This window comes from Anguilla rostrata, chromosome 1, assembly GCF_018555375.3.
Source record: "Anguilla rostrata isolate EN2019 chromosome 1, ASM1855537v3, whole genome shotgun sequence".
NCBI classification, from domain to species: domain Eukaryota; kingdom Metazoa; phylum Chordata; class Actinopteri; order Anguilliformes; family Anguillidae; genus Anguilla; species Anguilla rostrata.
In genome coordinates, this window is record NC_057933.1 from 69,093,234 (window position 1) to 69,115,910 (window position 22,677).

The window sequence follows — 22,677 nt, forward strand, 5'->3', positions numbered from 1 at the left end:
GACAGCAAGGTTCAGACAGACAGAGACACAGAGATACAGACACAGACAGCAAGGTTCAGACACAGACAGACACACAGAGATACAGGCACAGAGACACACAACACACAGGCAAAAAGTGAGGCAGGGACACCCATTTATATACAGAACAGAGCCCCAGCAGAAAGATATATCATGTTGTAAAACTGCTGTATTGTTCACAAACACTGGCTTGTAGACGCGTTTAGCAAATCGCAATTCACCCCGTGATAAATCCATCTCAACTTGCGCTCTCCCGAAACAGTTTGATCTTCCGTCGACAGAAACGGAGGCGGTGCTGTGCGGAGCGCAGGGAAACAGCGAGAGCTTTAAAAGGGTCTCCCGCGGCGACGAGAAGGCTGACGGCTGAGGTAAATCACCAGCCTGTCAGGTCATTTACACAATCCCGGCCGCGCGCGCGTTGGTTTCGGTGAAAAATGATAGCTGCTCGCTCGCTGGCGTAGCTCCAATACCCACGAGCACCGCTACACAAATCCGTCGGGAAAATGTTTATGGGTACAAGAATAAAATGTGAACGCGTCGCCTCTTACAGGCGGTAATGAGCCTTTTACTTTGCGCTAAATAAAGTTTCATTAATTAATGTCCTAGCAAAAATGCATCCACGTTTCCGCGAATAAATGGAAACATTTACAACAAAGTTTGTTGCTAAGGCACTCTAGACAATTTGCGAATGTACACAGTAATATCTCAAATTTGTTCCGTTTTGGCATCTAATGCTCCAATCAACACTCCGGCCAAACACATTCCAGCCAATCAGATGCAGCTGTCACATTCAGCCCATTCTTATACCGGAGATTTTTTAAGTTTGAGCAAATATCTCACAGATATGTCCGTATTTTTGTGACATAAAAAGCATTCCATTTCCCCAGACAACACACAATAGCACCTCCCTACAGTGCACCAGAGACAGATTTTGGGAGAGGACTGTTTATAACCGGATCATATTACAGTGCGGCAGAACGCAGGGGGTGTGGCGTGCTCACCGACGACGGACATTCTCTTGCGGATGTTGTTGAAGTCCAGGATGGCCAGCAGCGTGTACGTGACGGGGCGCCCCAGCTCCTGCACCGTCACCGTGCTGGGGGTGCGAGAGCGGAACACGAAGCCAAAATTGCGGGCCGCAGTCACCAGGGCGCCCTCGTCCGGGGACTGGGCCTTGTACACCAGCGCTCCTGCGGAACCGGAAGGGAAGGAGAGGACGAGAGACAGAGAAAGGGAAAAGGAGAACGTGGGGAGTACAGAGAGAGTGGAGATTAGGAAAGGAGTGTAATGATGCCTGCGTGCATCTCTCCCTCCCCCCTCTGGCCTTTCTGCTGAGAGACAGGCTGCACAGATCAGTCCTCACTCCTCTCCCTGACCGCCCCCAGCCTGTCCCTTACTCATGACATGTGGACTGAAAGACACCCCCCCCACTTCTCTGTGACACTGCGTCACAACAGGAACACTCATTACCTCCTGCCCAGCACTGCGACCTTCCTCTGCTTCCCACTCACTCTATCCCTCCCTCCCTCCCTCCCTCCATCCATCCGCCCCGCTCATTTCCTCACTCGTGACCAGGACAGAGGAACTGCACAGTCTCACCACCCCATCACTCTCCTCCCTCCCTCTCACACTCCCTCTCTCCCTCCCTCCCACTCTCACCCTCACTCTCCTCCCTCCCTCTCACACTCCCTCCTCCTCCCACCCACCTCTTCCTCCCATCCTCTCTCCCTCCTTCTCCCCCTCCCAATCCCCTCTCCTCCCACCTCTCTCCCTCCCTCTCCTCCCACTCACCGTCCCTCCCTCCCCTCACCCTCCCTCCCTCCCTCCTTCCCTCTCTCACCCTCGCTCTTCTCCTCGCTCATGACAGTGTGGCAGAGGGACAGCAGTCTGAAGAACTCGTGCACCGGCGGCTCCCCCAGTTTGACAGAGTCCAGCAGGCTTTGGTCGAAGAAGCAGAAGTCACTGTCAGCCAGGGGGTTGAAGGAGAAGTCCAGAGACTGACCCCGCTGTGGAAAGGGGGGCAGGGAGATTGGAGAGGGAGGGGGGGAGAGAGAGAGACAGAAAAAAGAGAGAGAGAGAGCCTTTATGTAGTCTCTCAACCAAACTGTACACTTCACATCTCAGAAACAAAAAAAACAACTTAAAGTTACATCAAGTATTAAGAACCCAAGCCATCTCCCCTAAGCAGGAGAGAAAGGGGTGAAGGACAGATGGAGAGAGGGTGAAAATAAAATGGAAAAGAGAAGAGGCAGGCTGAGGTTGTTCAAAGAGAAGGCAGCAGGCAGACAAAAAGAGGCACAGTGTGAGATGCATTAAGGAAACTTGAATATTTCAAGAGCCCAGTCTCTCCATGGGAAACTCTGGGGATCACAGGAATCCGTCACCTGTGCTTCGGACCTGTGCTAATAATTAGCACCTGTGCTAATAACGGTTACGCAAGGCGCACAGAGAGGAGGAAGAGGGGGGGGGTTAAATGCGCTTACCTTCGGCTGCACCCCCAGGGTGTCGATCACCTCACCTGGAACAGACAGAGCCGTCAAAACGAGCGCGAAACCGTCCATCACAGACGACACCCGGCCACTATCAGCAGCGCACGCCCCGGGTCAGTCTGTATAGCACTACACACCACTACAGCACCTCACTGTATGCTCAACCAGCTCTACAGAGCGCAGCGCACATCGGCATTCGCACGTGAAACAACCTTAAAATAACACCAGCAGCTTCACACAGGTCAGACGCAGCAGTGTCACGCTGTGGGGCTGGGGAGACTGGAGACATGTCTAGAGCCTCAGTCACTGGCACATTCAAGTCTCTGGGGGGGGGGGGGGGGAGTCATAAATGCTGCAGATCTCTCACTTTGATGCATGAAGGACACTTCCTGGAACATTCTGACCCAGAAAGTCATTATTGTGGAAAACGCTGTCACTCATACAGCAGTTGGGGACTGTCTGTTTAACTAGAGAAATTCCAATTCACGTTGTTACGGACTGTAAAATGCAGGGTAGGAGCATGTGGTTGAAGTAATCACACGGTGAGTGACAGAGCGCTGCTGAATTAGCCATATTACCACCGTCTATGTTCATATTGCACATGAAAGGTTACAATCATGTGCATAGTTACCACACCACGCATGTAATCTTTTCGACTGTGGTTTGGACTACTCTCAGCCCCGCGTCCCCCCTGTCTTACCGTAGGCGTGCCCGTTGATGGAGCACTTGTTGAAGGTCATGATGTTCTGGGTGAGGGTGCCGGTCTTGTCGGAGAAGATGTACTCCACCTGGCCCAGCTCCTCGTTGAGGGTGGTGGTGCGGGCCTCGGCCGGGGTGTTGCGCCGCTGGCAGAACATGCGCCGGTCCCAGTTGATGAAGTAGCTGTGCCCCAGGCGGATCACCTCCACGCTGCCCGCAAACACAGAGAGGGGGAGTGCGCCTTACAAACAGGCCTACCTGCACGCGTGGGCGGGCACGCACACAGCCACACACTCACACACGCCCGCACACAGCCACACACTCACGCACGCACGCACACACACACACACACACGCACGCACTCACACAGTCACACATTCACACACGCACGCACACGCATATACACACACACATGCACGCGAGGAAGCGTGCAGTTACAACACGCTGCCGCGACGCTTACATAGGAGGCGTGCATAACACGCCTGTGTGCACACACACTCTCTCACACACACACACACACCTGGCAGCAGACGGGAGGTAATCACACTAGCACAACCATCCCACGGGTACAGATACAAGCAGGGTATAGGCAGTCCTTAGAAATCCACAGAAATCACATCTCATGGGTGAAACTGCAGTAGTATGGCTGGGGTGTAGGGTTAAGGGGTACTCAGGGAGATAATGGATCATTTGGGGATTCAGATATTGTTATTGCTTTGGTTATTGGTTTGAATTGGTTTGGTTTTGGGGGGGGGGGCAGTTCTTACCTGTTGGGGTAGCTCTGAGGACACCATGTACAAACAAAACAAAAGAAATAAATAAACCATCAAATAAACAAATCGACACAGGTTCTGTAGATGGGGGGGGATTACTGGGCAATCACATTTAACTTCAAATTGCCTTCTCGTTATTAAAGGAGTCTGCTGAGTGATAATATTGCTCATGGTTCCATTAAGCCGACCTCGCCTGGTCGTAGGCTGCAGTCTGCAGCCTTTTGTCCAGACACCAATTCAACCGACGTGTTGACGAACCAAGATGGCGCTGCAGCTCTGGAGGAAGCGGTTTAAAGAGACCAAGGGCTCTGTGAACTTCAGCCCTCTTGGACTGACTGCGTAATAAATGCAAGGGTCGTCACGTGACCCGACAGGAAGAAGAGCTCTCGCCCTTCTCACCCGAGCGCCTCCGTGCCCGGCCGCGCCTACCTGACGTAGAGGGAGATGGGCACCACGGTGTTGAGGATGATGACGTACGACCAGAAAGCCAGGAAGGCGGAGAACAGGAAGTTGTCCACGGGCGGGTCCCAGGGCAGGTAGCTCTGGAAGAGGGAGCCCACCTCCTTTTCCCACACGGCGTTCCCGATGGCCAGGATCACGCCCATGCAGACCAGGAAGCCGAAGATCTGGGAGGGGAGGGGTACGCCGGGGGGGGGGGTCAGTCAGGGTGAAGAGAGCAAGGCGGAACCGAGCGAACAGAAACCCCCCGGTCCCAATTCACCTCCTAATAATGCCACCTACACGCTAACACTGATTTAGCATATTCTCGAGAGTCGCCATCTTGTACAAGGGTTGTACTAGAACTGAGTGAGACTATTTTCAGCGAGGAGGGGGAGTACTGCCTGTTCGGCCCTCTGACGGTCCCTCAATAAAGAGGAAGTTAAAGTGCTATCTTAAAAGCGAGAGAGTCGTTAAAACACGGCAGTGCTGATCACATCTAAATATAATTTGGCTGCGATTTCATACATTTTAAAAGGTCAGTTATCATGGTCGTTGCAGTGTTGTCTCATTAATTGTACTGATAACACCAATCTAAACTGCACTAATCATTATTTGTGATGCATATGTAGCGGTGCAAAGCAGCTCACAGTGCCCAACTGTTTAGTGACATTCTTTAAAGTGCTGATGAATTATTACCAACAGTAAATCACTCTTTGTAAATTTGGACCTGTAAATTCCGATTTGTCGGAGCAGGCCAAAAGTGCGTCCCACACAACTGCTGCTTTTTTATGCTCCCTCTCGCCTGGACGCCTGTCCTCGTTTGTGAGTGGCCCTTACATTAGTGACACTTATAATCAAGCGCAACTCAAAACAGAGGGAGAGCGTTTAGGAGGTGAAGTAGGGCCGGGAGGAGAAAGATACGGAGGAAGAGAAAGGGAGAAGAGGACAGAGAAAGGGACATTTACCCAGAGCACCAGAGTGTTCATCAGCCGGTCTATGCTGGTTCTTTTGAACTTTGTGCGACCGCTGTTCTGCATCAGCTTGGTGTCTGGACCTGAGAGAAAGCAGAGCGCTCAGTGAGAGAGGGAGAGCGGAGAGAGACACCGCACTGCACTGACCCAAAGAAACCACAGCCACTACGGTACAGTCCCACAGCAAACAGGCCAGTCTTTCAGGTTGTTAGGGTAGTGCATGACACACATGTGCACACACACACACACAGGCACACACACACACACACGTACACACACACACACACACAGGCACAGGCACAGGCACATACACACACACACACAGGCACACACACAGGCACACATACACACATGTACACACACACACAGATGTCTGAACAGACACGTGAGCGGGGGCACCAGACTGGCGTTAAGAGCGCGGGCCTGCGCACCGGCGAAGATGACCAGGCCGTAGCAGCTCTCCGTGTTCCTGAGCACGCAGCCGCGCAGCAGCATGTTCTGGTTGCTCAGGCCGTACTTGCACTCCCGCCAGTACAGCGTGCCACAGAAACGGTCCAGCTTGTTATTGGGAGGCTCGCAGATCACCTCTCCTGCGGGGAGAGAGAGAGAGAGAGAGAGAGAGAGAGACAGAAGAGAGAGAGAGAGAGAGAGAGAGAGAGAGAGAGAGAGAGGGGAGAGAGAGAGAAAGGGGAGAGAGAGAGAGGGGAGAGAGAGAGAGACAGAGGGAGAGAGAAGAGAAGAGGAGAGCAGAGGGAGACAGAGAGATGGGAGGAGAGAGAGAGACAGAGATGGGGGGGAGAGAGAGTGAGAGAGAGAAAGGCATGTCACACACCTGCCACACACCTAATACAACAGTACTGTAAGACCACGGCCCTTCAAAATCTATTCACAGAAAGGAAGAGAGACGCCAGCTAAGAATACTGTCATGTCAAAAGCCACCGTGAAACTGAAATTGTAAAATGGGGAAAGGATCTCAGGCACCTGCGTATCCACAGACACTGAAACCTCAGCTGTGGCTGCAACCTCACAAAGATAGGCTTTATTAAACAGACAGTGCTTTCATTAACACACAAATATCATATCATATTTTCTAACATAGTTATCAAATTCGGGGAATTTACATCTTATAGTATATTGAATTTTAATCAGGGAATATGTACGTCTAGGAGGGACGGACAAACAGAGGTTGAAGAAGAGGGACATGGAAAAGGATGTGAGCTTAGTCACTTATCAAAGGCATGTGCAGTCAAGCGATAGTTCTTAATACTGAGGAAGGACATTGCAGAGTGCGAGAGAGAGGCAGTAGTATGGGTGTGAAGAGGCATAGGTGAGAGTTCACACCAGAGAACGCAGATGCGCTGTGAACATCAGCACAGAGAGAGAGGGAGTGAGAGAGAGAGAGAGAGAGAGAGAGAATTGAGATGGTGTGAGAGAGAGAGAGAGAGAAATTGAGATGGTGTGAGAGAGACAGAGACAGAGAGAGAGAGAGAGAAATTGAGATGTGTGAAAGAGACAGAGATAGAGAGAGATGGAAGATTGTGAGCTGGCGATAGAGGGTGTGCGGGGTGTAGAGGGTGTGCCGAGGACTGCGCATTGTGGCTGAGCGCTGTGTCACTGTCCTGTCACATATTTTTCATGTGCTGCTGCTGTGGCCCTGATTCAATCTGACACGCTGAGACAGACCATGAACCTGGACACACGTCTGGAAGAGGGGCAGGCAGAGAGAGAGAGAAGGAGAGAGAGAGAGAGGACACACAAACTCTCTCTCTCTCTCGGTCTCTCTCTCTCTCACACACACAAATGAAGGCTGGCAACAAACATTAATGAGGGACAGAGACAGAGAGAGAAAAGTAAAAGACTGAAGAAAGAGAAGACAGAGAGAAACTGACTCACAGACTCCCCCTACAGGATATGGCTGGTAAAACGAGCGCCGGCGCGGTGTAAAAGGAGGTCAGGGACTGAGAGGTGAGCTAAACGCACACGCGCGGACACGTGAGGCCACGTCCACTCACACCACACACACACACACACACACACACACACACACACACACACAGACAGGATGCTGAGAAACGCGCGCGTAGGTGAGAGACCGCACCGTACCATCAAACTGGGCCAGCTTGCCCGGGTCCCCCTGCTCCGAGGTCACGGGCAGAGACTGTCGCACTTTCATATTGGTCTCTCTGCAGCAGACAGAACAAAGCAAGCAAGAGATGAGGTGACACTGGTCTTTCAAAATGGCGGTTTAAAGTGGGTCTTGTCGTGCACACTAATCAATTCAAACACCACATTGGCCACTGCATGATACTATTCCACATCTAAAAAAAAGCTCGTTAAAGAGTGACAGAAAATGCACATGCTCGTTAAGTGCATCATGGGCATAGAAGTTTTGGGAGGCCCTAACACCATTCACATTTATTTAACATTACTTTTAACATTATAATTCATAATTCGTGTAGCTAAACAGACCTTTACTGATCAATGTCACTCATGTTGGAAATACATTAAAAGCTGGTTTGTCCTCTCTTGGAACAGCTGAGGACAACTGTGCTGGTGGACAAAGCAGCCAAATTTTGTGCTTGAATTATGCATGACTAAACGACGAACGGTCGTTAAATGTCATCGGGACAGTCAACAGTGCGTGCGGTCCTGGTGTTGAGGGCCAGTGTGAGGCAGTGGGCGTAGTGGCCGCACGTCACCCTGAGACTGCGGCTGAGGGCCATCGGCACACGAGGAGGCGGGGCTATGCATTCAGAGGCGTGTCCTCACCCGTCCAGCTCTGCCGTCTCGATGTAGCACAGCCCGTGGGGTTCGCTGCTGGAGAGCAGGAGCAGGTCAGCCTGCGGAGCACAGACAGGGCTGATGAGCACCGACAGAGTGGCATTCAGTACGGACGCCTGGCACGGACAGGGTGATGTTCAGTACTGACAGAGTGACCGGCACGCACCGACAGGGCGATTGACAGAGTGACGTTCAGCACCGACAGAGCGACACTCAGCACAGTGACATTCAGCACTGACAGAGTGACATTTAGCACAGACAGTGTGACGTTCAGCACTGACAGTGAAGTTCAGTAGTGACGTTCAGCACTGACAGTGACGTTCAGTAGTGACGTTCAGCACTGACAGTGACGTTCAGTACTGACAGAGTGACGTTCAGCACTGAGAGTGACATTTAGCACCGACAGTGTGACGTTCAGCACTGAGAGTGACATTTAGCACCGACAGTGTGATGTTCAGCACTGACAGAGTGACATTTAGCACCGACAGTGTGATGTTCAGCACTGACAGAGTGACATTTAGCACCGACAGTGTGATGTTCAGCACTGACAGAGTGACATTTAGCACCGACAGTGTGATGTTCAGCACTGACAGAGTGACATTTAGCACCGACAGTGTGATGTTCAGCACTGACAGTGACGTTCAGTAGCGACGTACAGCACTGAGAGTGACGCTCAGCACTGACGCCACTGTTACCCAGCCTGCCCACCGTACTGCTGCGGTCCACCCATGGCGGGAAGCCAGGGTACATGTCTTCTGTATTTTATTACCGCTGTTAGCCAAATGGAAGCACCACGAAAACATCAATTCACAGGCCAAACAGATAGCCGTCTATATATCAAAATGGATCCAGCTTGTCCTGTGGGGCCAAAAATAGTGAAAGATTGAAAATGTCACGATGTGAGACGTTAGATGTATAGCCAATCTCAGAAGGAAGAGTAATGTGTGGCTAATTGGTGAACAGCTACATGAATCTCCCTCAGGACTGAAGGTACAGGGAAAGAGTTTCATAGTTTAGGGTGAAGGGAGGCCAATGCACAAACGGAAGCTCGTCTCACATCTCTTCCTACGTCAGCACCAAGATCTCAATTCATATTCATATTTTCATTCAATGTTTCTTTATTTTTAGGTAACAAACAAAGTCATGATTCAGCAAGAGATAAATCCCCCCCGCCCACACGCACGCACGAAAAAAGATTTCTCGTTATGTTCTGACCAAACGCTGCACTATTAATTAAAACCAAAAGCCTTAGGCTCATACCGTGCGCTCAACAGTAGGGTAAGCGGTGTTATACTGTGCTCGTTCTAAACAGGTCCAGGTCATAAAATTGCCCTTAAGTGGTAAACATGCCCTTATCTCTTAAGTGGTGAGAGGCTCGGCTGAAGCAGAATGCATCAGATAAGCACTCTCCCCCCGCGGTGCAGCGGTGCACCTCCAGCTCCGCGGGCCAGACTTACTGCCACAAACTGGTTATTCTCCAGCTTAATGATGTCACCCACTCGCACATTCATCCACTTCTCCTTCTGAAGACTGGGAGTGGAAGAGAGGGGAGAAAGGGAGGGAGAGAGAGACATAAAGGGAGGGAGGGAGAGAGAAAGAGAGAGAGAGAGAGGGAAGCAACACCAAGGTCAAGGTCAAGGTGAACTTTATTATCCCACAAGGGGAAACTCATGTGGTGAAGGCAGTCACAGTCGCAGCACGCAGGTTCACATGCAGCCCATCAGTGAGGCTTCAGTACGAAGCCCAAACCAATAAATCACCCTCCCACAATAATCACTAACATTCAATTAGCCAGTGAGTGACCACTCATCCTCAACAGTCGCTCATTAGGAATAATCAATAACTACACATCCACAATAATCACTAACATTCAATAGTGACCACTCACGCTCAACAATCACTCATCAATAATCCGTAACTACACATCCATAATAATCACTCATTATCAATAACCAATGACTACACATCCATAATAATTCCTTATCAGTAATCAATGACTACACTGCCATAATTATCACTCACTATCAATAACTAATGACTACACATTGATAATAATCCCTCATTATCAATAATCCGTGACTAACACATCCACCACAATCCCCAGCCCATGCTGCAGACTCACATGCCGTTGATGAGGACCTGAGACTGCCGGTTGTTCACCTGGTTGTCGCTCTTGTGACGAAACTGCAGGGAGGACAGCAGCACAGTGCATCAGTGGAACCCGCAGCAAATACGAAGATCCACGTTCGCTTTTTTAATATTCCAATATTCCACCTCTTTAGAACAATCCATTTACCCCTCCACACCTCTCTCAAGTGCAGTGACCTACACAGCCTGCATGGCCACTGAACTGCAGGAACAAGTTACCCCGTGTAACCCCAAACACCTGGGGTTACACGAGGTAATCTGGGGGAAAATAAATACAACATAAGAAAAAAAAAAGAAGAATAAAAGCCAGTTTAAATTTAATAATGTACGATAAATGCGTTATTTTTCTCAATTCTGTAAGACCAGGAGCTGTATTCTAGTTGATGTCACTGCGGTGTCTTTTGAGGCCACAGTCATAAAGCAGCCAGTGCTGCAGAGACTCGGCTTCCAGACGCTGCCAGTCTGTCTGTTCAGGCTGACTGAGTGCACAGCCTGTGCTGCAGCGTCTCCCTCACAGGGCAACACCGTGTGCCGCCGCTTCGCGTTAGCGCAGCTAGCGCTGTGGTGAGGCTAGTCAGTTATTCACCCTCTCTCTCTCTCTCACACACACACACACACACACACACACACACACACACACACACACACACACACAGCGTGGGCAGTGTTGTGCCTCGCCGTCGTGCGTCAGCGCTGTAAACTCTGCGGCCTGGGGCCAGTATCTCTCGCTTCTCGTTCTCCTCCAGTCTCCCTCCGCTGCGTTACTGCTCTGTGAGGCTCGTCTTTTCCTCTCTCTCTTAGCCTGGGGAGAGCTGCATTATTTGTGCGCATCAGGCACAGTAAATCTGCAGAGATGAGGCTGCTTCCCCCCTCAGTGGTGGTAGGGTTGTGTTCGCAGTGTGCTGTGAAGAATATGCAAGCCTGGTCTCTCTCTCAGTATCGATTAGGAATGCGTGCCATTGATGTGCATAGGTGCATTGAATGGCTGCGCAAGGCTGGTTTCCCTTAGCAACGTCGGCGTAGGTTGAGCATTGCATTGTGGGTCGGTGCTGTAAATTGTATTTGAGGCTGGTCTCTCTCTTAGGGCTAGTAGGGCTGTGCATCGTTGCGTTCACTGTTGGACTGAAGATGCCTGTGTGAGCCTGGTCCCCTTCAGAATTGGTGGGGTTGTACCAGGGTTGGGGTCAGTCCTAAATTGAGCAAAGAATTGCCAATACATTCCAGTTTGATTTTTGAATTTTAATTCGAACCCGAGATAGGTGACAGGACATAAAATTGAACCTGAATGAAAGGAAATGGAATTTAATTGAATAAAACTTTTATGTACATTTCCTAATGAATCCCTTAAGACCATCGCACTGGTAAGGCTGTGCAGTAGCGCACTTCAGTGTCGTACATGACAAGGCGTGAGGCAAAGTCATCACTCACGTAGTCGTCTGTGGCGTCCTTCACTGCAGTGATGCTCAGCACCAGGACTAAAGGCACAATGGTGGTGAACCAGGACAGAGAAGAGATCTGAGGGATCAGCTGGAAGGGAGAGAGAGAAGCAGAGAGAGAGAGAGAAAGAGAGAGAGGGTGTTACCACAGTCATACATAAGATAATCATAGAGTGACACAGCGTTCCTGTGTGTTCCTGCCCACAGAAAGAAAGGGATGGTGGGGAGGGAGAGAGAAAGAGAGAGGGGGGGAGACAGATGGGGAAGAATGCATAAGCGCCACATCACAACACTTTTGCCACATATTTGAATGCTCTGGCTGGAAACTACCTCAAAAAAAATTACAGGAAAAAAAAGGAAATGTGCATTCCAGGAGAGCTCTCTGCTCTGACTGGAGGACAGGGCAGGAAAGGGGAAAGGGAGGCATTGAGGGGCGACCCGTCCACCCAGCGGAGCTGCGCCTGGGGGCCGTGGAGAAGGCGAGGGAGCCCTCGTCCTGGGAGAGCATCTTCTGCTGCTGCATTACACACGGCCAACATGGCAGGTCAACATCTAACACAGGGGAATGGATGCAATGCAGCATCATTACTGCACCACAACACGCACAGCTCTGAGGAGGGACACGGACAGAAAGACGGCAACCCAGAGGAGAAGAGGCGATGTATGTAGGTCTTTACAGCGTGCAGAATTCAACCAAAAAGGCTTTAAAATAGTAACGTGACTGCGGAACCACAGCTAGAGAGAAAGAGAGAGAGAGAGAAAGGGAATAGTGGTAAACACTGCACCAGCTCCCCAGAGAGGGAGGGGAAGGCCATTTATTTCTTAAACAATGCATTAGCCGCCAGCGGGGATTAGGTGGAATTAATATGCAGCCCGTTGCAAAACCGCGGCTGCAGCACAGAGTCTCCGGCCCCCTCCTCCTCCCCCTCTCTAATGCACCTGCGTCCTTCAGCCGGTACCTGTGCCCTTCTGGGGCCTGTAAACCGATAGCCCCATCTCCACTAGCCTGCGTCCCACTACAGCTGCCTACGCGCTCCGTATCCCCCCACACCCCATCTCCTGCCTTACGTAATGCCTGCCTCCTCACGCACGTATGGGCAGTGCGCACACACCGCTGACTGACAGGTGGTGAACAGCCAATCAAGGTTCGGATGCAGGTTTGCTTCACTAGCGTAACTACACACAGCATTCAAGTAACAAATAGTGACACAAACGGTTAGAGTAATAACATGCTGAATGATAACAAAGTCATCAGAAACGTAATCTAAATATAGGAGTACCTGCATGAGGATATTGATCCACCCAAAACAAAATGTCCGACAACATGGCCTGAAATATAAAAGCTGCGAGTTGTTCCAGACAGCCAAAGCATTAGAATCTGTGTGACTATTGTGTGCGCTTGCCTACATTTTCCATCAGCAGCTAGAATCTCAATAGCAATTTCTATGGACAACTCACAGTGCTTTAAGAATCCATTCTTTGAGAGCATGGAGTGTCGGTGTGCTGTTCCAACGGTAATAGAGGTAATACGCACAGGATGTACACACACACAGAAACAAGAAAAAGGAAAATCCCCCCAACTGGACTGGAATAATACCCAGAAAATATTCTCTTCCATTTTATATGCAAACTGGAGAGCTGTACACACATTTCAGCCTCAGCAAGAAACCGTCATCATCACATACTGTCAGCAGTGCACTGCCAGCAGTGTTCAGCGGCGAGTGAGCATGCTCAGTAGGTGTCATGTCTCATGTGCATCAGCTACTGATAGATGAAGCTTGTAACGGCTCATTTACCACTTTCTCCATGTATCCTTGATCCCACACTTCCATCCTACTGTCTACCCTCACTCTTCTCCCTGCCTGCTTTTCCAAATGCGCCAAACACAAAATCTCTATTTAAACACACGCACACTTATACTCATAGACTCAGAAGGGACTTTGCTTACCTGCAGTATGAGCAGGAAGAGGAAGTAAGTGTTGGCCACTTCCTGGAACTGCTCGAACAGGTTGACCGGCAGGAAGGTGATGATGTTGTACTTGGAGGTCATAATGCAGTTATTCTAAAAGCGAGAGCAATACGGAGGAATGAGAAAGGACGAAGACAACGTGGACAAGCGGGGCGGGGGGATCGAAGGCAAGGAGGACAAGAGAAGACGGAGCGGAGAAAGAGACCGGTGGAATAGGGCCGTGATAAATCCCACTGACATTTTATCTGTTTTTTGGCAAACCTTGAGAAACAGCGCCGCGGTCAGTCCTCGCTCCTTAAAAACAACTGCATTACAATGGACTGGAGCATAATTGACTTGGCAGCGTTTCGCTCTGCCGTTCTTCAATGGCTTACCGCGTACTGGAACTTCTCGTTGTACTCCCTGTCGTTGGCTCTGACCTTCCTCTCCTCCTCTGCGGAACAGGAGAAATAAAAAAAGCGCTTCAGTTTTAAACAGCGACGAGACATGGGATTCACAGCTTTTATATTTCAGGCCACGTCGTCGGACATTTTGTTTTGGGTGGATCAATGTCCTCATTCACCTATAAGCGCGGCTCAGACAGGAATACACTGCGCAATGTTGATTGAGAAGATGGGGTGGGGGGGTGGGGGGTGTTTGTGTCAAGATCGATGAGGCTCCAGAGTTTATTCACAGACTGCTTGTCTGAAATGGAGGCAATTATCTACAATCTTTAATTGTGCCTAATTTGGCTGACATTTCCATCCAGGATGGGGGGAGAGAAACAAGTACTGGATCCAAAGTCAACAGTGTTTTAACAATTCGCTGGCAGCAGGCCAGGTTGAACCGGGACTCAGAACCATGTAGGTTATCAGGCCAGAATCCTGCCCACAAATCCCCGAAAGAGAGCACAGAATAAGATGTAAAACCTGCTATCGATTTTGCTGCTTTCAAGACTGCTACTGATAACTACGCATTTCCACATATTACAGTCACACTGACATTCCTACTGTTCAGATAAAATTCAGTGACTATAGTCCACACAGTGCACGTGGTATGCTAAGCATACATATAACCAGCAGACTTCCCACCTGCAGTGCTTCTAAAAAAATATATGACATGATGCCACAATATACCATATCTGTATATATAGCACAGTTTCAAGAAATACTTCAAATGCAGTAATGCAGAGATGCTCAAATTCAGCCCCTGAGGCCAGTAGTTCTGCCGTTGTTCTCTCTTCTCCTCTTCTCTCTTTCTCCTCTCAGTCCATGAGAGACATCAATCAACTAACTATCAGGTGGAAAAGAAGACCGTCGGTTTCTATGACTGGCCTTAAGGACCATATTTGGGCATCCCTAACCAACAGAAGAATTCAGCAGAACGGTTACATATCAGCTCTTACATTTACCGAAAACATCGCCGCATTACTTAAAACTCAGTGGACCGTGGCGATGCCCGTCCGATGCGGTAATGACCCTGCAATAATAAAGTTCCACAGTCGATACCGCCGGAGATCAGGATGCTGATGCTGTGAGGCGCACCTAAGCACTCGCACAGATGCCTGAGGCAGCAGAAACGCACTCCAAGACAGGGCGGCATCGCTGGCTCCTGCTGCTGTCGGAGATTAGCCGAGGCGCCGAGGAGCCGCGGCGCGTCCGCGGCACAGACTCCGCCGCGCTCCGCGGGATCGCCGTGATGTCATCGGCAGCACGGGAGGACGCGCAGGGCAGTACAGCGGCTTATAGGACTTCTGAGCTGACATGCTGCTTGTCACTTCAGCATATGCACACGCACAAACGCACGCCTTCAGTGCCGCAGGGGAGATGGTGAATAATTAATGGAGGTCACCTTTTCCCTCTGTTTTAGGCCTGTTCAGAAATGTTCAGAAGCTTCCCGTTAATGGTCTCGCTACAGTGAACTGGTTGCCACGTGTGTGTATGCTGCCGTGTGGGCATCCGTGTCAGCGTGCTTGCCGGGTGTTTTGTCACCAACTGCTGTAGATCTGCAGCAGGCCTGCTATGGAAGGCATACGCGTTTCGTAGGCGTCGGGCAGAATAATGCTTAAACTTGCAGCTACACTGCGGCATAGTTTAAGGGTCAGTGCCGGGGGGGTCTCTGTGATGCTTTCCAGTCTGAGCGGGGGGCCGCTATGAGCCCTGGTGCCTCACCGCCAGTCTGCGTGCGAATATGTGGACCTGAGCTCATGCAAGAGCCAGAGACCCAGTCCTCCTGCCTCAGGACTGCTAAGACATAGGAATGCAATGGCCAGAAGAGCTGAGATTTTGCAGGGGTTTGCGCAGATGAGGCGATACAGGCAGGGGCTGGTGAGGCAGAGCCCGGAGGAGAAGAGAACACCCCACCCCCCTCCCCCCCAGCATTTTAAAAGCCTTCCGGCTAACATGGGGGTTATTTGGGAAACCCCATTTCACTCCCTGCCTCTTATAATATTTATGACAGCGCTGTTAAAAATGAAAAGGCAGCCGGGTTTCACTGGAGTTTGTGAGTACAGAAAGGAGGACAGCAGTGCCCATGCATGCATGGATGTACGTGCACACCCACACACACACACACACACACACACACACACGCACACAAACAGCTGCATGGCTTCACAAGGAAGGTCCAGCAGAACTACTGCTCCACAAACATCAAACAGGGCTTAGATGCTACGATTACAAATATTGCACAAAGACAAGGGCAGAAGCCGTTTTTCTTCTGGACTACTAACAGCAAGACCCAGACACACAGAAGTGCATGTTCAGTGTTCTACAGAGATGTGAAAAAACACGTTAAGCAAAACCTCAGCTTGGACTAAATATGCACACACAAAACGTATCACGAAACCTAACTGTTCCCCATTACCATAGGCCACAAGATAAAATGAGAACACCTGCAGCACTTCTGCAGAAACAGGAAGCAGTGGGGGTGGGGGGCAGGTCTAAGCTTTCAAGAGGTGCTTTCAAAAGCATCCCCCCCCCCTCCCCCATGTGAAAAACAGGCTCAAACAGACTCCAACCAGCTTGCTGTGGTTTTCCTGTCCAGAGCAGAGCGGTGAACTGGCTGAGCCGTAACGGTGTTGGCTGAAGAGCTCAGTCGGGCTGACTAAACTCCACATTAAACTGTGAGATGATGACGTTTCCGTGGCGACACACCCTTGCTGCAGCCCCTTTGATAGCGATTCCACATCGCAAAAATCAGGAACAATACATTTACCACAGTGCTCCTGGGTAACGACAGGCTATGGTCTCCCCTGAAGCACCAGTAGTCATTCACTCTGCTCTCCCATTACTACTGGAAAATGAGAAAATGCTCCAGCATCTTTTTTTTAACCGAATTTAGATACAGGTTAGGTACAGAATGTTCGTGTGGTGAATTAATCGGGAGTATTTGATTGCTGCTGTAATTTCATCCGGCCCTCAGTCTCCCATCTCGTCTCTACTCACTCCCTGCTTCCACCTCTCCCTCAAGGTCACTGTGGCTGCCTCCTCCTCTCTGTCCAGCTTCCGTGTGTAATCGCAACTAAGAGTAATCAACACCCCCTCCCCAGCCACACACGCACACACAGACACACGCATGCACAGACACACACACACACACACGCACACGCACACGCACACAACACACACACACACACACACAATCACGTACGCGCGCACTCTCCACTGGCCGATCCTATCTGCCCAGCGATGACTAGGCTAGCGATGACATAATGCCTTATCAACCAAAACAGTAATCCTTGCTGGTTTCCAGTAGAACAAGTCCGCATCACTTCCCAGAAGCGACCTTACATCACACCAGCAGGAAATTTAAAAATGGAGCACCGGGTCTTCCTGCATCACTGCATGTTGTTGACATCAGGCTCACATTAACAGAGTCACGGGAATATGCATACGCATGCATTTGTGGTATTGTGCTCATACCATGTCCACAGTCATACATTTGTGGACATACACATCTCGACATCTGCACCAAGCCCCCCTCTTTTTTAGCATGCAGTGACATTCTGTGCAGAGCTCCTGCGCATGACTGTGAATTCCGGCTGTCCCGACGCCATTCCCCTGCAGGCTGCAGAGAGGACGGCCCGTGACCGCGCGCGTGGTGCCGAATGCTGAGTGACAAGGACCCGAAAAAAGGGCCACGTGCCAACGTGACCGGCGACTGACTCATCACGGATATCGGCAGCGAGATCGGGCACGGTAAGCACGCGCAAGCAGTCAGCGCAAAGACCGCTCTCTCCTTACAGGGCTTCTGTCATCAGCCACAGATAGGACACCATGACAACGTATAAAGACCAGCCTGCAGTCACCTACCGCATCAGGTAGAAATCAACCAATCAGAACCTAAAGAGAACACTACAATTAATGGGCAGAAAATGCGATTTACTGGACAACCTGCTTTGCCTCCTCTGTCGATGAGCATTGACCTGGATCTCACCTTCGTGATGTGAAGGTCCCAGATTAAAAAACCGGGCTACAGCCCCCCAGGAGATAGGGGACAAAGCCCAATCAGTTAGAGTACCTTTAAATGGCATTTGGATACAGGCCATTCTGAGAGCCATACGCACCCTGTATCCCCTTCCGCTTCAGATATAAATATATGGATAAAGACGCACTTTGCCTGTTAACCATCAGCTGCCTGCGCAGGTCCTGCAGTCGGTGTCTAATTCTACACGGTGGAGAGTTAAATCCATACGGTGCAGTAAGTCCCTGAAGCGAATGCTTAAAAAGCAAGGCTCCTGAAGCCTGTGGGCTTTCTGTGGGTAGCCATGGCTGAGCCTCCATTTCAGGTCAGCCTTGGTACTCGCAGAGACGTGACTTCACGCCAGATGAGCTCAACCTGACTTAATCGGAGTCACCTACTGGGATTATGAAAATTAGAATCAGGCATAAAGCAGCCTGATCAGAAATTGGCAGGAGCACCACATGGATGGCCAATGGTGGATGGGTGGCCAACTCCGGTCCTGGGGAGCCGCAGGGTCTGCGGGTTTTTGCTTTGACCTTAAATACAACAACCACTTACACAAAATAAACCAGGTGAGATGAGTTAACTGTGTAATCAACTGCTTTAATTGATCAATTAAGTGCCGAGTAAAAACAAAAGCCAGCAGACCCTGCGGCTCTCCAGGACCTGGGTTGGCCACCCCTGACATGGAGGATGGGAAAATAAGGAAGGTCATGAAGACTCTTATTTGACATTAGCAGTTTGCCAGCGGTGCAAACTGGGCCAATTTAGAACATACTGCCCAGAAAGCCTGACTGGCACCTGCCCTATGTGAAAACTAGCACAGGATATTTTAAGCTTACTCCTGGATTTAAATTGGGACAGGGCCGATTTTAATCAAAGTAGAATGAGCCGCCTGTAATTCAGAAGACTCAGAACAAAGAAGCACCCAGCCTCTTCGCTAAATTAACCCTGTTAAGCGAATGTTTTTTGGATTGTTTTTTCAAAATTCAAAGTCAGAGTTCTAGAACACAATTGCTTTCAATTAGTAGTAGTGATTGCTACATTAACATCAGAATGTTCAGTGAAGAGCATTCTAATCACATATTTGTCATCATAAACCATAAAGGGTTAGAACAAGTGCCACATTTCACTGCAACACTCGGTCAACCTTTAGCCAACACCGACCAGGGCAGCCTTTGCAGTGAATGTGACAGGTGGTAATGTGTGAGTTATGGAGGTTAGTGGTGTGTTGACCCACAGGGTCAGATTTGTTGGGGGGCTGGGGGTGTCACCAATGAAACTAAGGTGAAGTGTGGGCACACACAGATGATGGAGACACTGGAATTACTGTGAGGAAAAAAATGAAATGATGGAGAGAGGAGGGGTGGGGGTGTAAAGAAGGAATGAATGTCAACACAGTAAATGGGCAGGAGACATGGAATGTTTTTATTCACTAACTGTAAAGATTGCCAGGAAGCCAGCAATAAGCATACGAATCCACAATTCTGGTGGATTTCTGTGTTGTCATTATGTTAGCAGCCTAGATGTTACAAAGTAACAGGTATAGCGCAAATGTCAAGTAAAGCACTTAACCCAAAACATGTCATAAACAGTTAGAAGTATCAGGTGTACAACACAAGAATTCAAAAACTTGAAAATGTAAGCATTTCAAGCACATTTGTCCAAATGTGAATGAAGTCAATAATTAAACACAAAGCTGGTACCTGTCCCTTTATTTTTCTCTTTAGCTGCATTGAGTCCGTGTTTTTTCCTTTTGAGTGGCAGAACGATGGGAAACCACTTCTCCGGGATATCTTTCGGGACAGTCATATTTGACTGCCTTTTTGTATACTTATTCAAAGTCTAGTTTACATGGTTGTAATTGTGCATGAGGATGCGCAAATTGAGAAATGTACAACCGGTCGGAAAGCAGCGCTCTAGATTGTTATTCTGTACGCTATTCAAGGCAAAATCACTACATATTGGATAATTTATACATTTCATCCAATTATCTCTCCATCGCCGGACTTATTTTGCCAAAGGTTACTGTGGCAATTTGAGTAATTTTGTTTTAAAGCTCCGATGTCATCAAACTCTCCGTCTGACATGTCATCAATTGAAACGATAGTAGGTTGTCATTAACAACGAATTAGCGGTCACAAAAATAAAACATCACCGAATAAGTCCATCACCGAAGCCGATTTGTTTATCAGAAATCTTCACTGCACAAATGCGAAGCATATGAACCACTGATTCGGAATTAAATGTAACTAAATCTACAGCTTTATACTGTTTAAATGAATCTTTCGGCGGAGAGAGAATTTGAGATCAGGTTGAGCACAGCCACATCACAGCTGGAAAAAACTGGTTACAATCCTGTCAATGCCCTTCGAGATGCAATCAACCATCGTAGGATCCAGTTCTGTGGTTTTGTGATATTTGCTATCTAGCCGCATTTCTTCCTATTCATTTCATTCGGCTTCTGCTTAACACTTATCGACTGGATTTGACAGCAGTCACGCTGTAAAACCATTAAAAGCAATGACTTCCTTGACGATTAGATGCGCCGACTGTTTACGGAGTTCACTACAACCAATAAAGTAAATATTCGCTACAACCAATAACGTAAACATGCTTCCCAGACACAGACTAGCGCCACAGAACTACGATGCTGTTTTTATACATTACGTAAGCAGTAGGGTTGATGATTTGCTGAAGGTGTAACCAATAGATGGCAGCGAATGACGTTGCCAGGGCAACTGCATCTGCAGGGGCGTGGGAGAGAAACGGGTTACGGGAGAGAGAAACCGGGTGCCATTTTGGCTCAAAAAGGGACGGACATATGACAACGTAATAAGGCATTTTGAGCCAAAGTGGCGACACAGACATCACAGTTGTATGACTTTGGCAGGCTGGTTGTTTGGAGGAGGTGAGCGGGGACACTGCGGAAGGTGAGTGGGGAGGCAGGTGTCTGTGCACATGCGGCAGAGACGGTCTTGTGCGAGTAGAGGACAGGCAGTAAGACAAACACTCGCATACGCACAGACGTGTGCACGTGCATCTAGATTCTAAGCTTTTTTGTTGCAATGCGCAACAGTACAGACGCCACACGGCAAAGCCCTGACAGGAATAAATAGGTTAAATAAAACGGCTACATATCTAAACACTATGGAATACATTTCCTATGGTGCTGAACTGTATTTGTGCCTGCTACATTAGACAACTGCACTAACATGACAGATGCCAAGGTATGACACTAATATAACACTGATCCTAAAGCACTAATACAGCAGCCTTATTAATATTGGTTGATTATTGCTAGAATACAAGTATACATTGAAATGCCACCAGTAGTGAAAATACTGATATTTTCTACTAAATACTTTGGTTCAAAAAACACTTTAAAGCCATTAACAACAAACAGTAACTGGCTTGTCAGTACCACTACTGCAGTGTGATCCCACAACCAACGTAAACATAATTTTAGAAAAGCTAAACACACTTTTCCAGCATGACTTAATTCCAAATTCTGCATGTCACACAGGAAGTCAATTTTTGGATGACCTGGACTGTCACATGGTCTCCTAAGATCAAGCTGTGGGAGAGCTTCTATTGCGCTCCCAGTGAATTCTGAGGCGCTCATCAAATACTGTAAATCATCAATGTTAAACGTTTGAAACCATAAAACCCTGCCAAAATTTGATTTGAATAAGAACCAGAAAAGACAGGCATTTTGATGAATATGGACTACTGTAATAAAGGACATACTGTATCCCTGTGAACAATAGCGGACACTGTTTGGAAGGAAGAATGGACTCAGGCAGGAACATTAAGCGACTGGCCTCTGGGAAGAGCATGAGCAAGTCTGTCTGTGCCGCTTCAGTTAAGACCCCTCACAACTGGGCATAATAAAGCAACAGTGCTGAGCGGAGACAGTGCTGCTCGGGCTCCAAGCGAACATTAATAAAATATCCGCTGACTTCATTTACACCAGAGAGGCACCCTCGACCCAGACTGTGCACACTGTGACCAAGCCAGTCTGGAGCAAGGTGACGTGACTGACCATGGTTCCAAGCATTTCAAAAACCCAAAGCAATAATTTTTTTTATCCCGATTTTTTAATTTTCTTCCAAAGTTCACCCTTGATTTGATCTTTTTCTGCCATTTTGGAATGCCCAATCAAAAAAAGTCAACTGGCTTTACCCAGGCTGCTCTTTCATTTTAATCCTGCATTTGGCTTTTCGCCAAACAGTCCAACTGCTTTCATTGTTTCAACAGATGATAAGGCAAGATTGTGTTGTAGTCCAAGCCCAATGCACTTTTTAGACAAAGACAAATGAGGAAGCACTTAACTTTTTAATTTCAAAGCACTTTAATTTTGTGTTATGCCATATAACACAGTTCCCCCTGACTCAGATCCAATGATATAAAAAATGTGCTACCTTATCGTTCATCGATCAATGCAGAAACATTCTTATTTTTCCCCAGAAAGCGAACACAGAGTCAAACAGATGACTTTACTGCATG

The 22,677-nt window shown here is 48.8% G+C and overlaps 1 protein-coding gene across 2 annotated transcripts in view; it reads right to left on the reverse strand.

Moving 5' to 3' along the window:
• The window catches only part of atp8b2 (ATPase phospholipid transporting 8B2), a 49,045-nt gene that overhangs the window by 17,445 nt on the left and 8,923 nt on the right, over positions 1-22,677 (reverse strand). Inside the window, exons 1-15 of one of the 2 annotated variants that reach the window (XM_064353676.1) lie at positions 19,875-20,797; positions 14,100-14,158; positions 13,705-13,818; positions 11,749-11,847; positions 10,295-10,356; positions 9,630-9,702; positions 8,161-8,231; positions 7,495-7,574; positions 5,823-5,981; positions 5,386-5,474; positions 4,409-4,605; positions 3,208-3,416; positions 2,502-2,536; positions 1,859-2,024; positions 1,020-1,208 (exon numbers count right to left, since the gene is read on the reverse strand). In XM_064353676.1, coding sequence (XP_064209746.1) covers positions 1,020-1,208; positions 1,859-2,024; positions 2,502-2,536; positions 3,208-3,416; positions 4,409-4,605; positions 5,386-5,474; positions 5,823-5,981; positions 7,495-7,574; positions 8,161-8,231; positions 9,630-9,702; positions 10,295-10,356; positions 11,749-11,847; positions 13,705-13,818; positions 14,100-14,158; positions 19,875-19,980 — 1,708 coding nt within the window. In that variant the 5' untranslated portion in view covers positions 19,981-20,797. Of the gene's footprint in view, positions 1-1,019; positions 1,209-1,858; positions 2,025-2,501; positions 2,537-3,207; positions 3,417-4,408; positions 4,606-5,385; positions 5,475-5,822; positions 5,982-7,494; positions 7,575-8,160; positions 8,232-9,629; positions 9,703-10,294; positions 10,357-11,748; positions 11,848-13,704; positions 13,819-14,099; positions 14,159-19,874; positions 20,798-22,677 lie in introns of those variants that run through there. The other variant, XM_064353685.1, reaches the window with a different exon arrangement.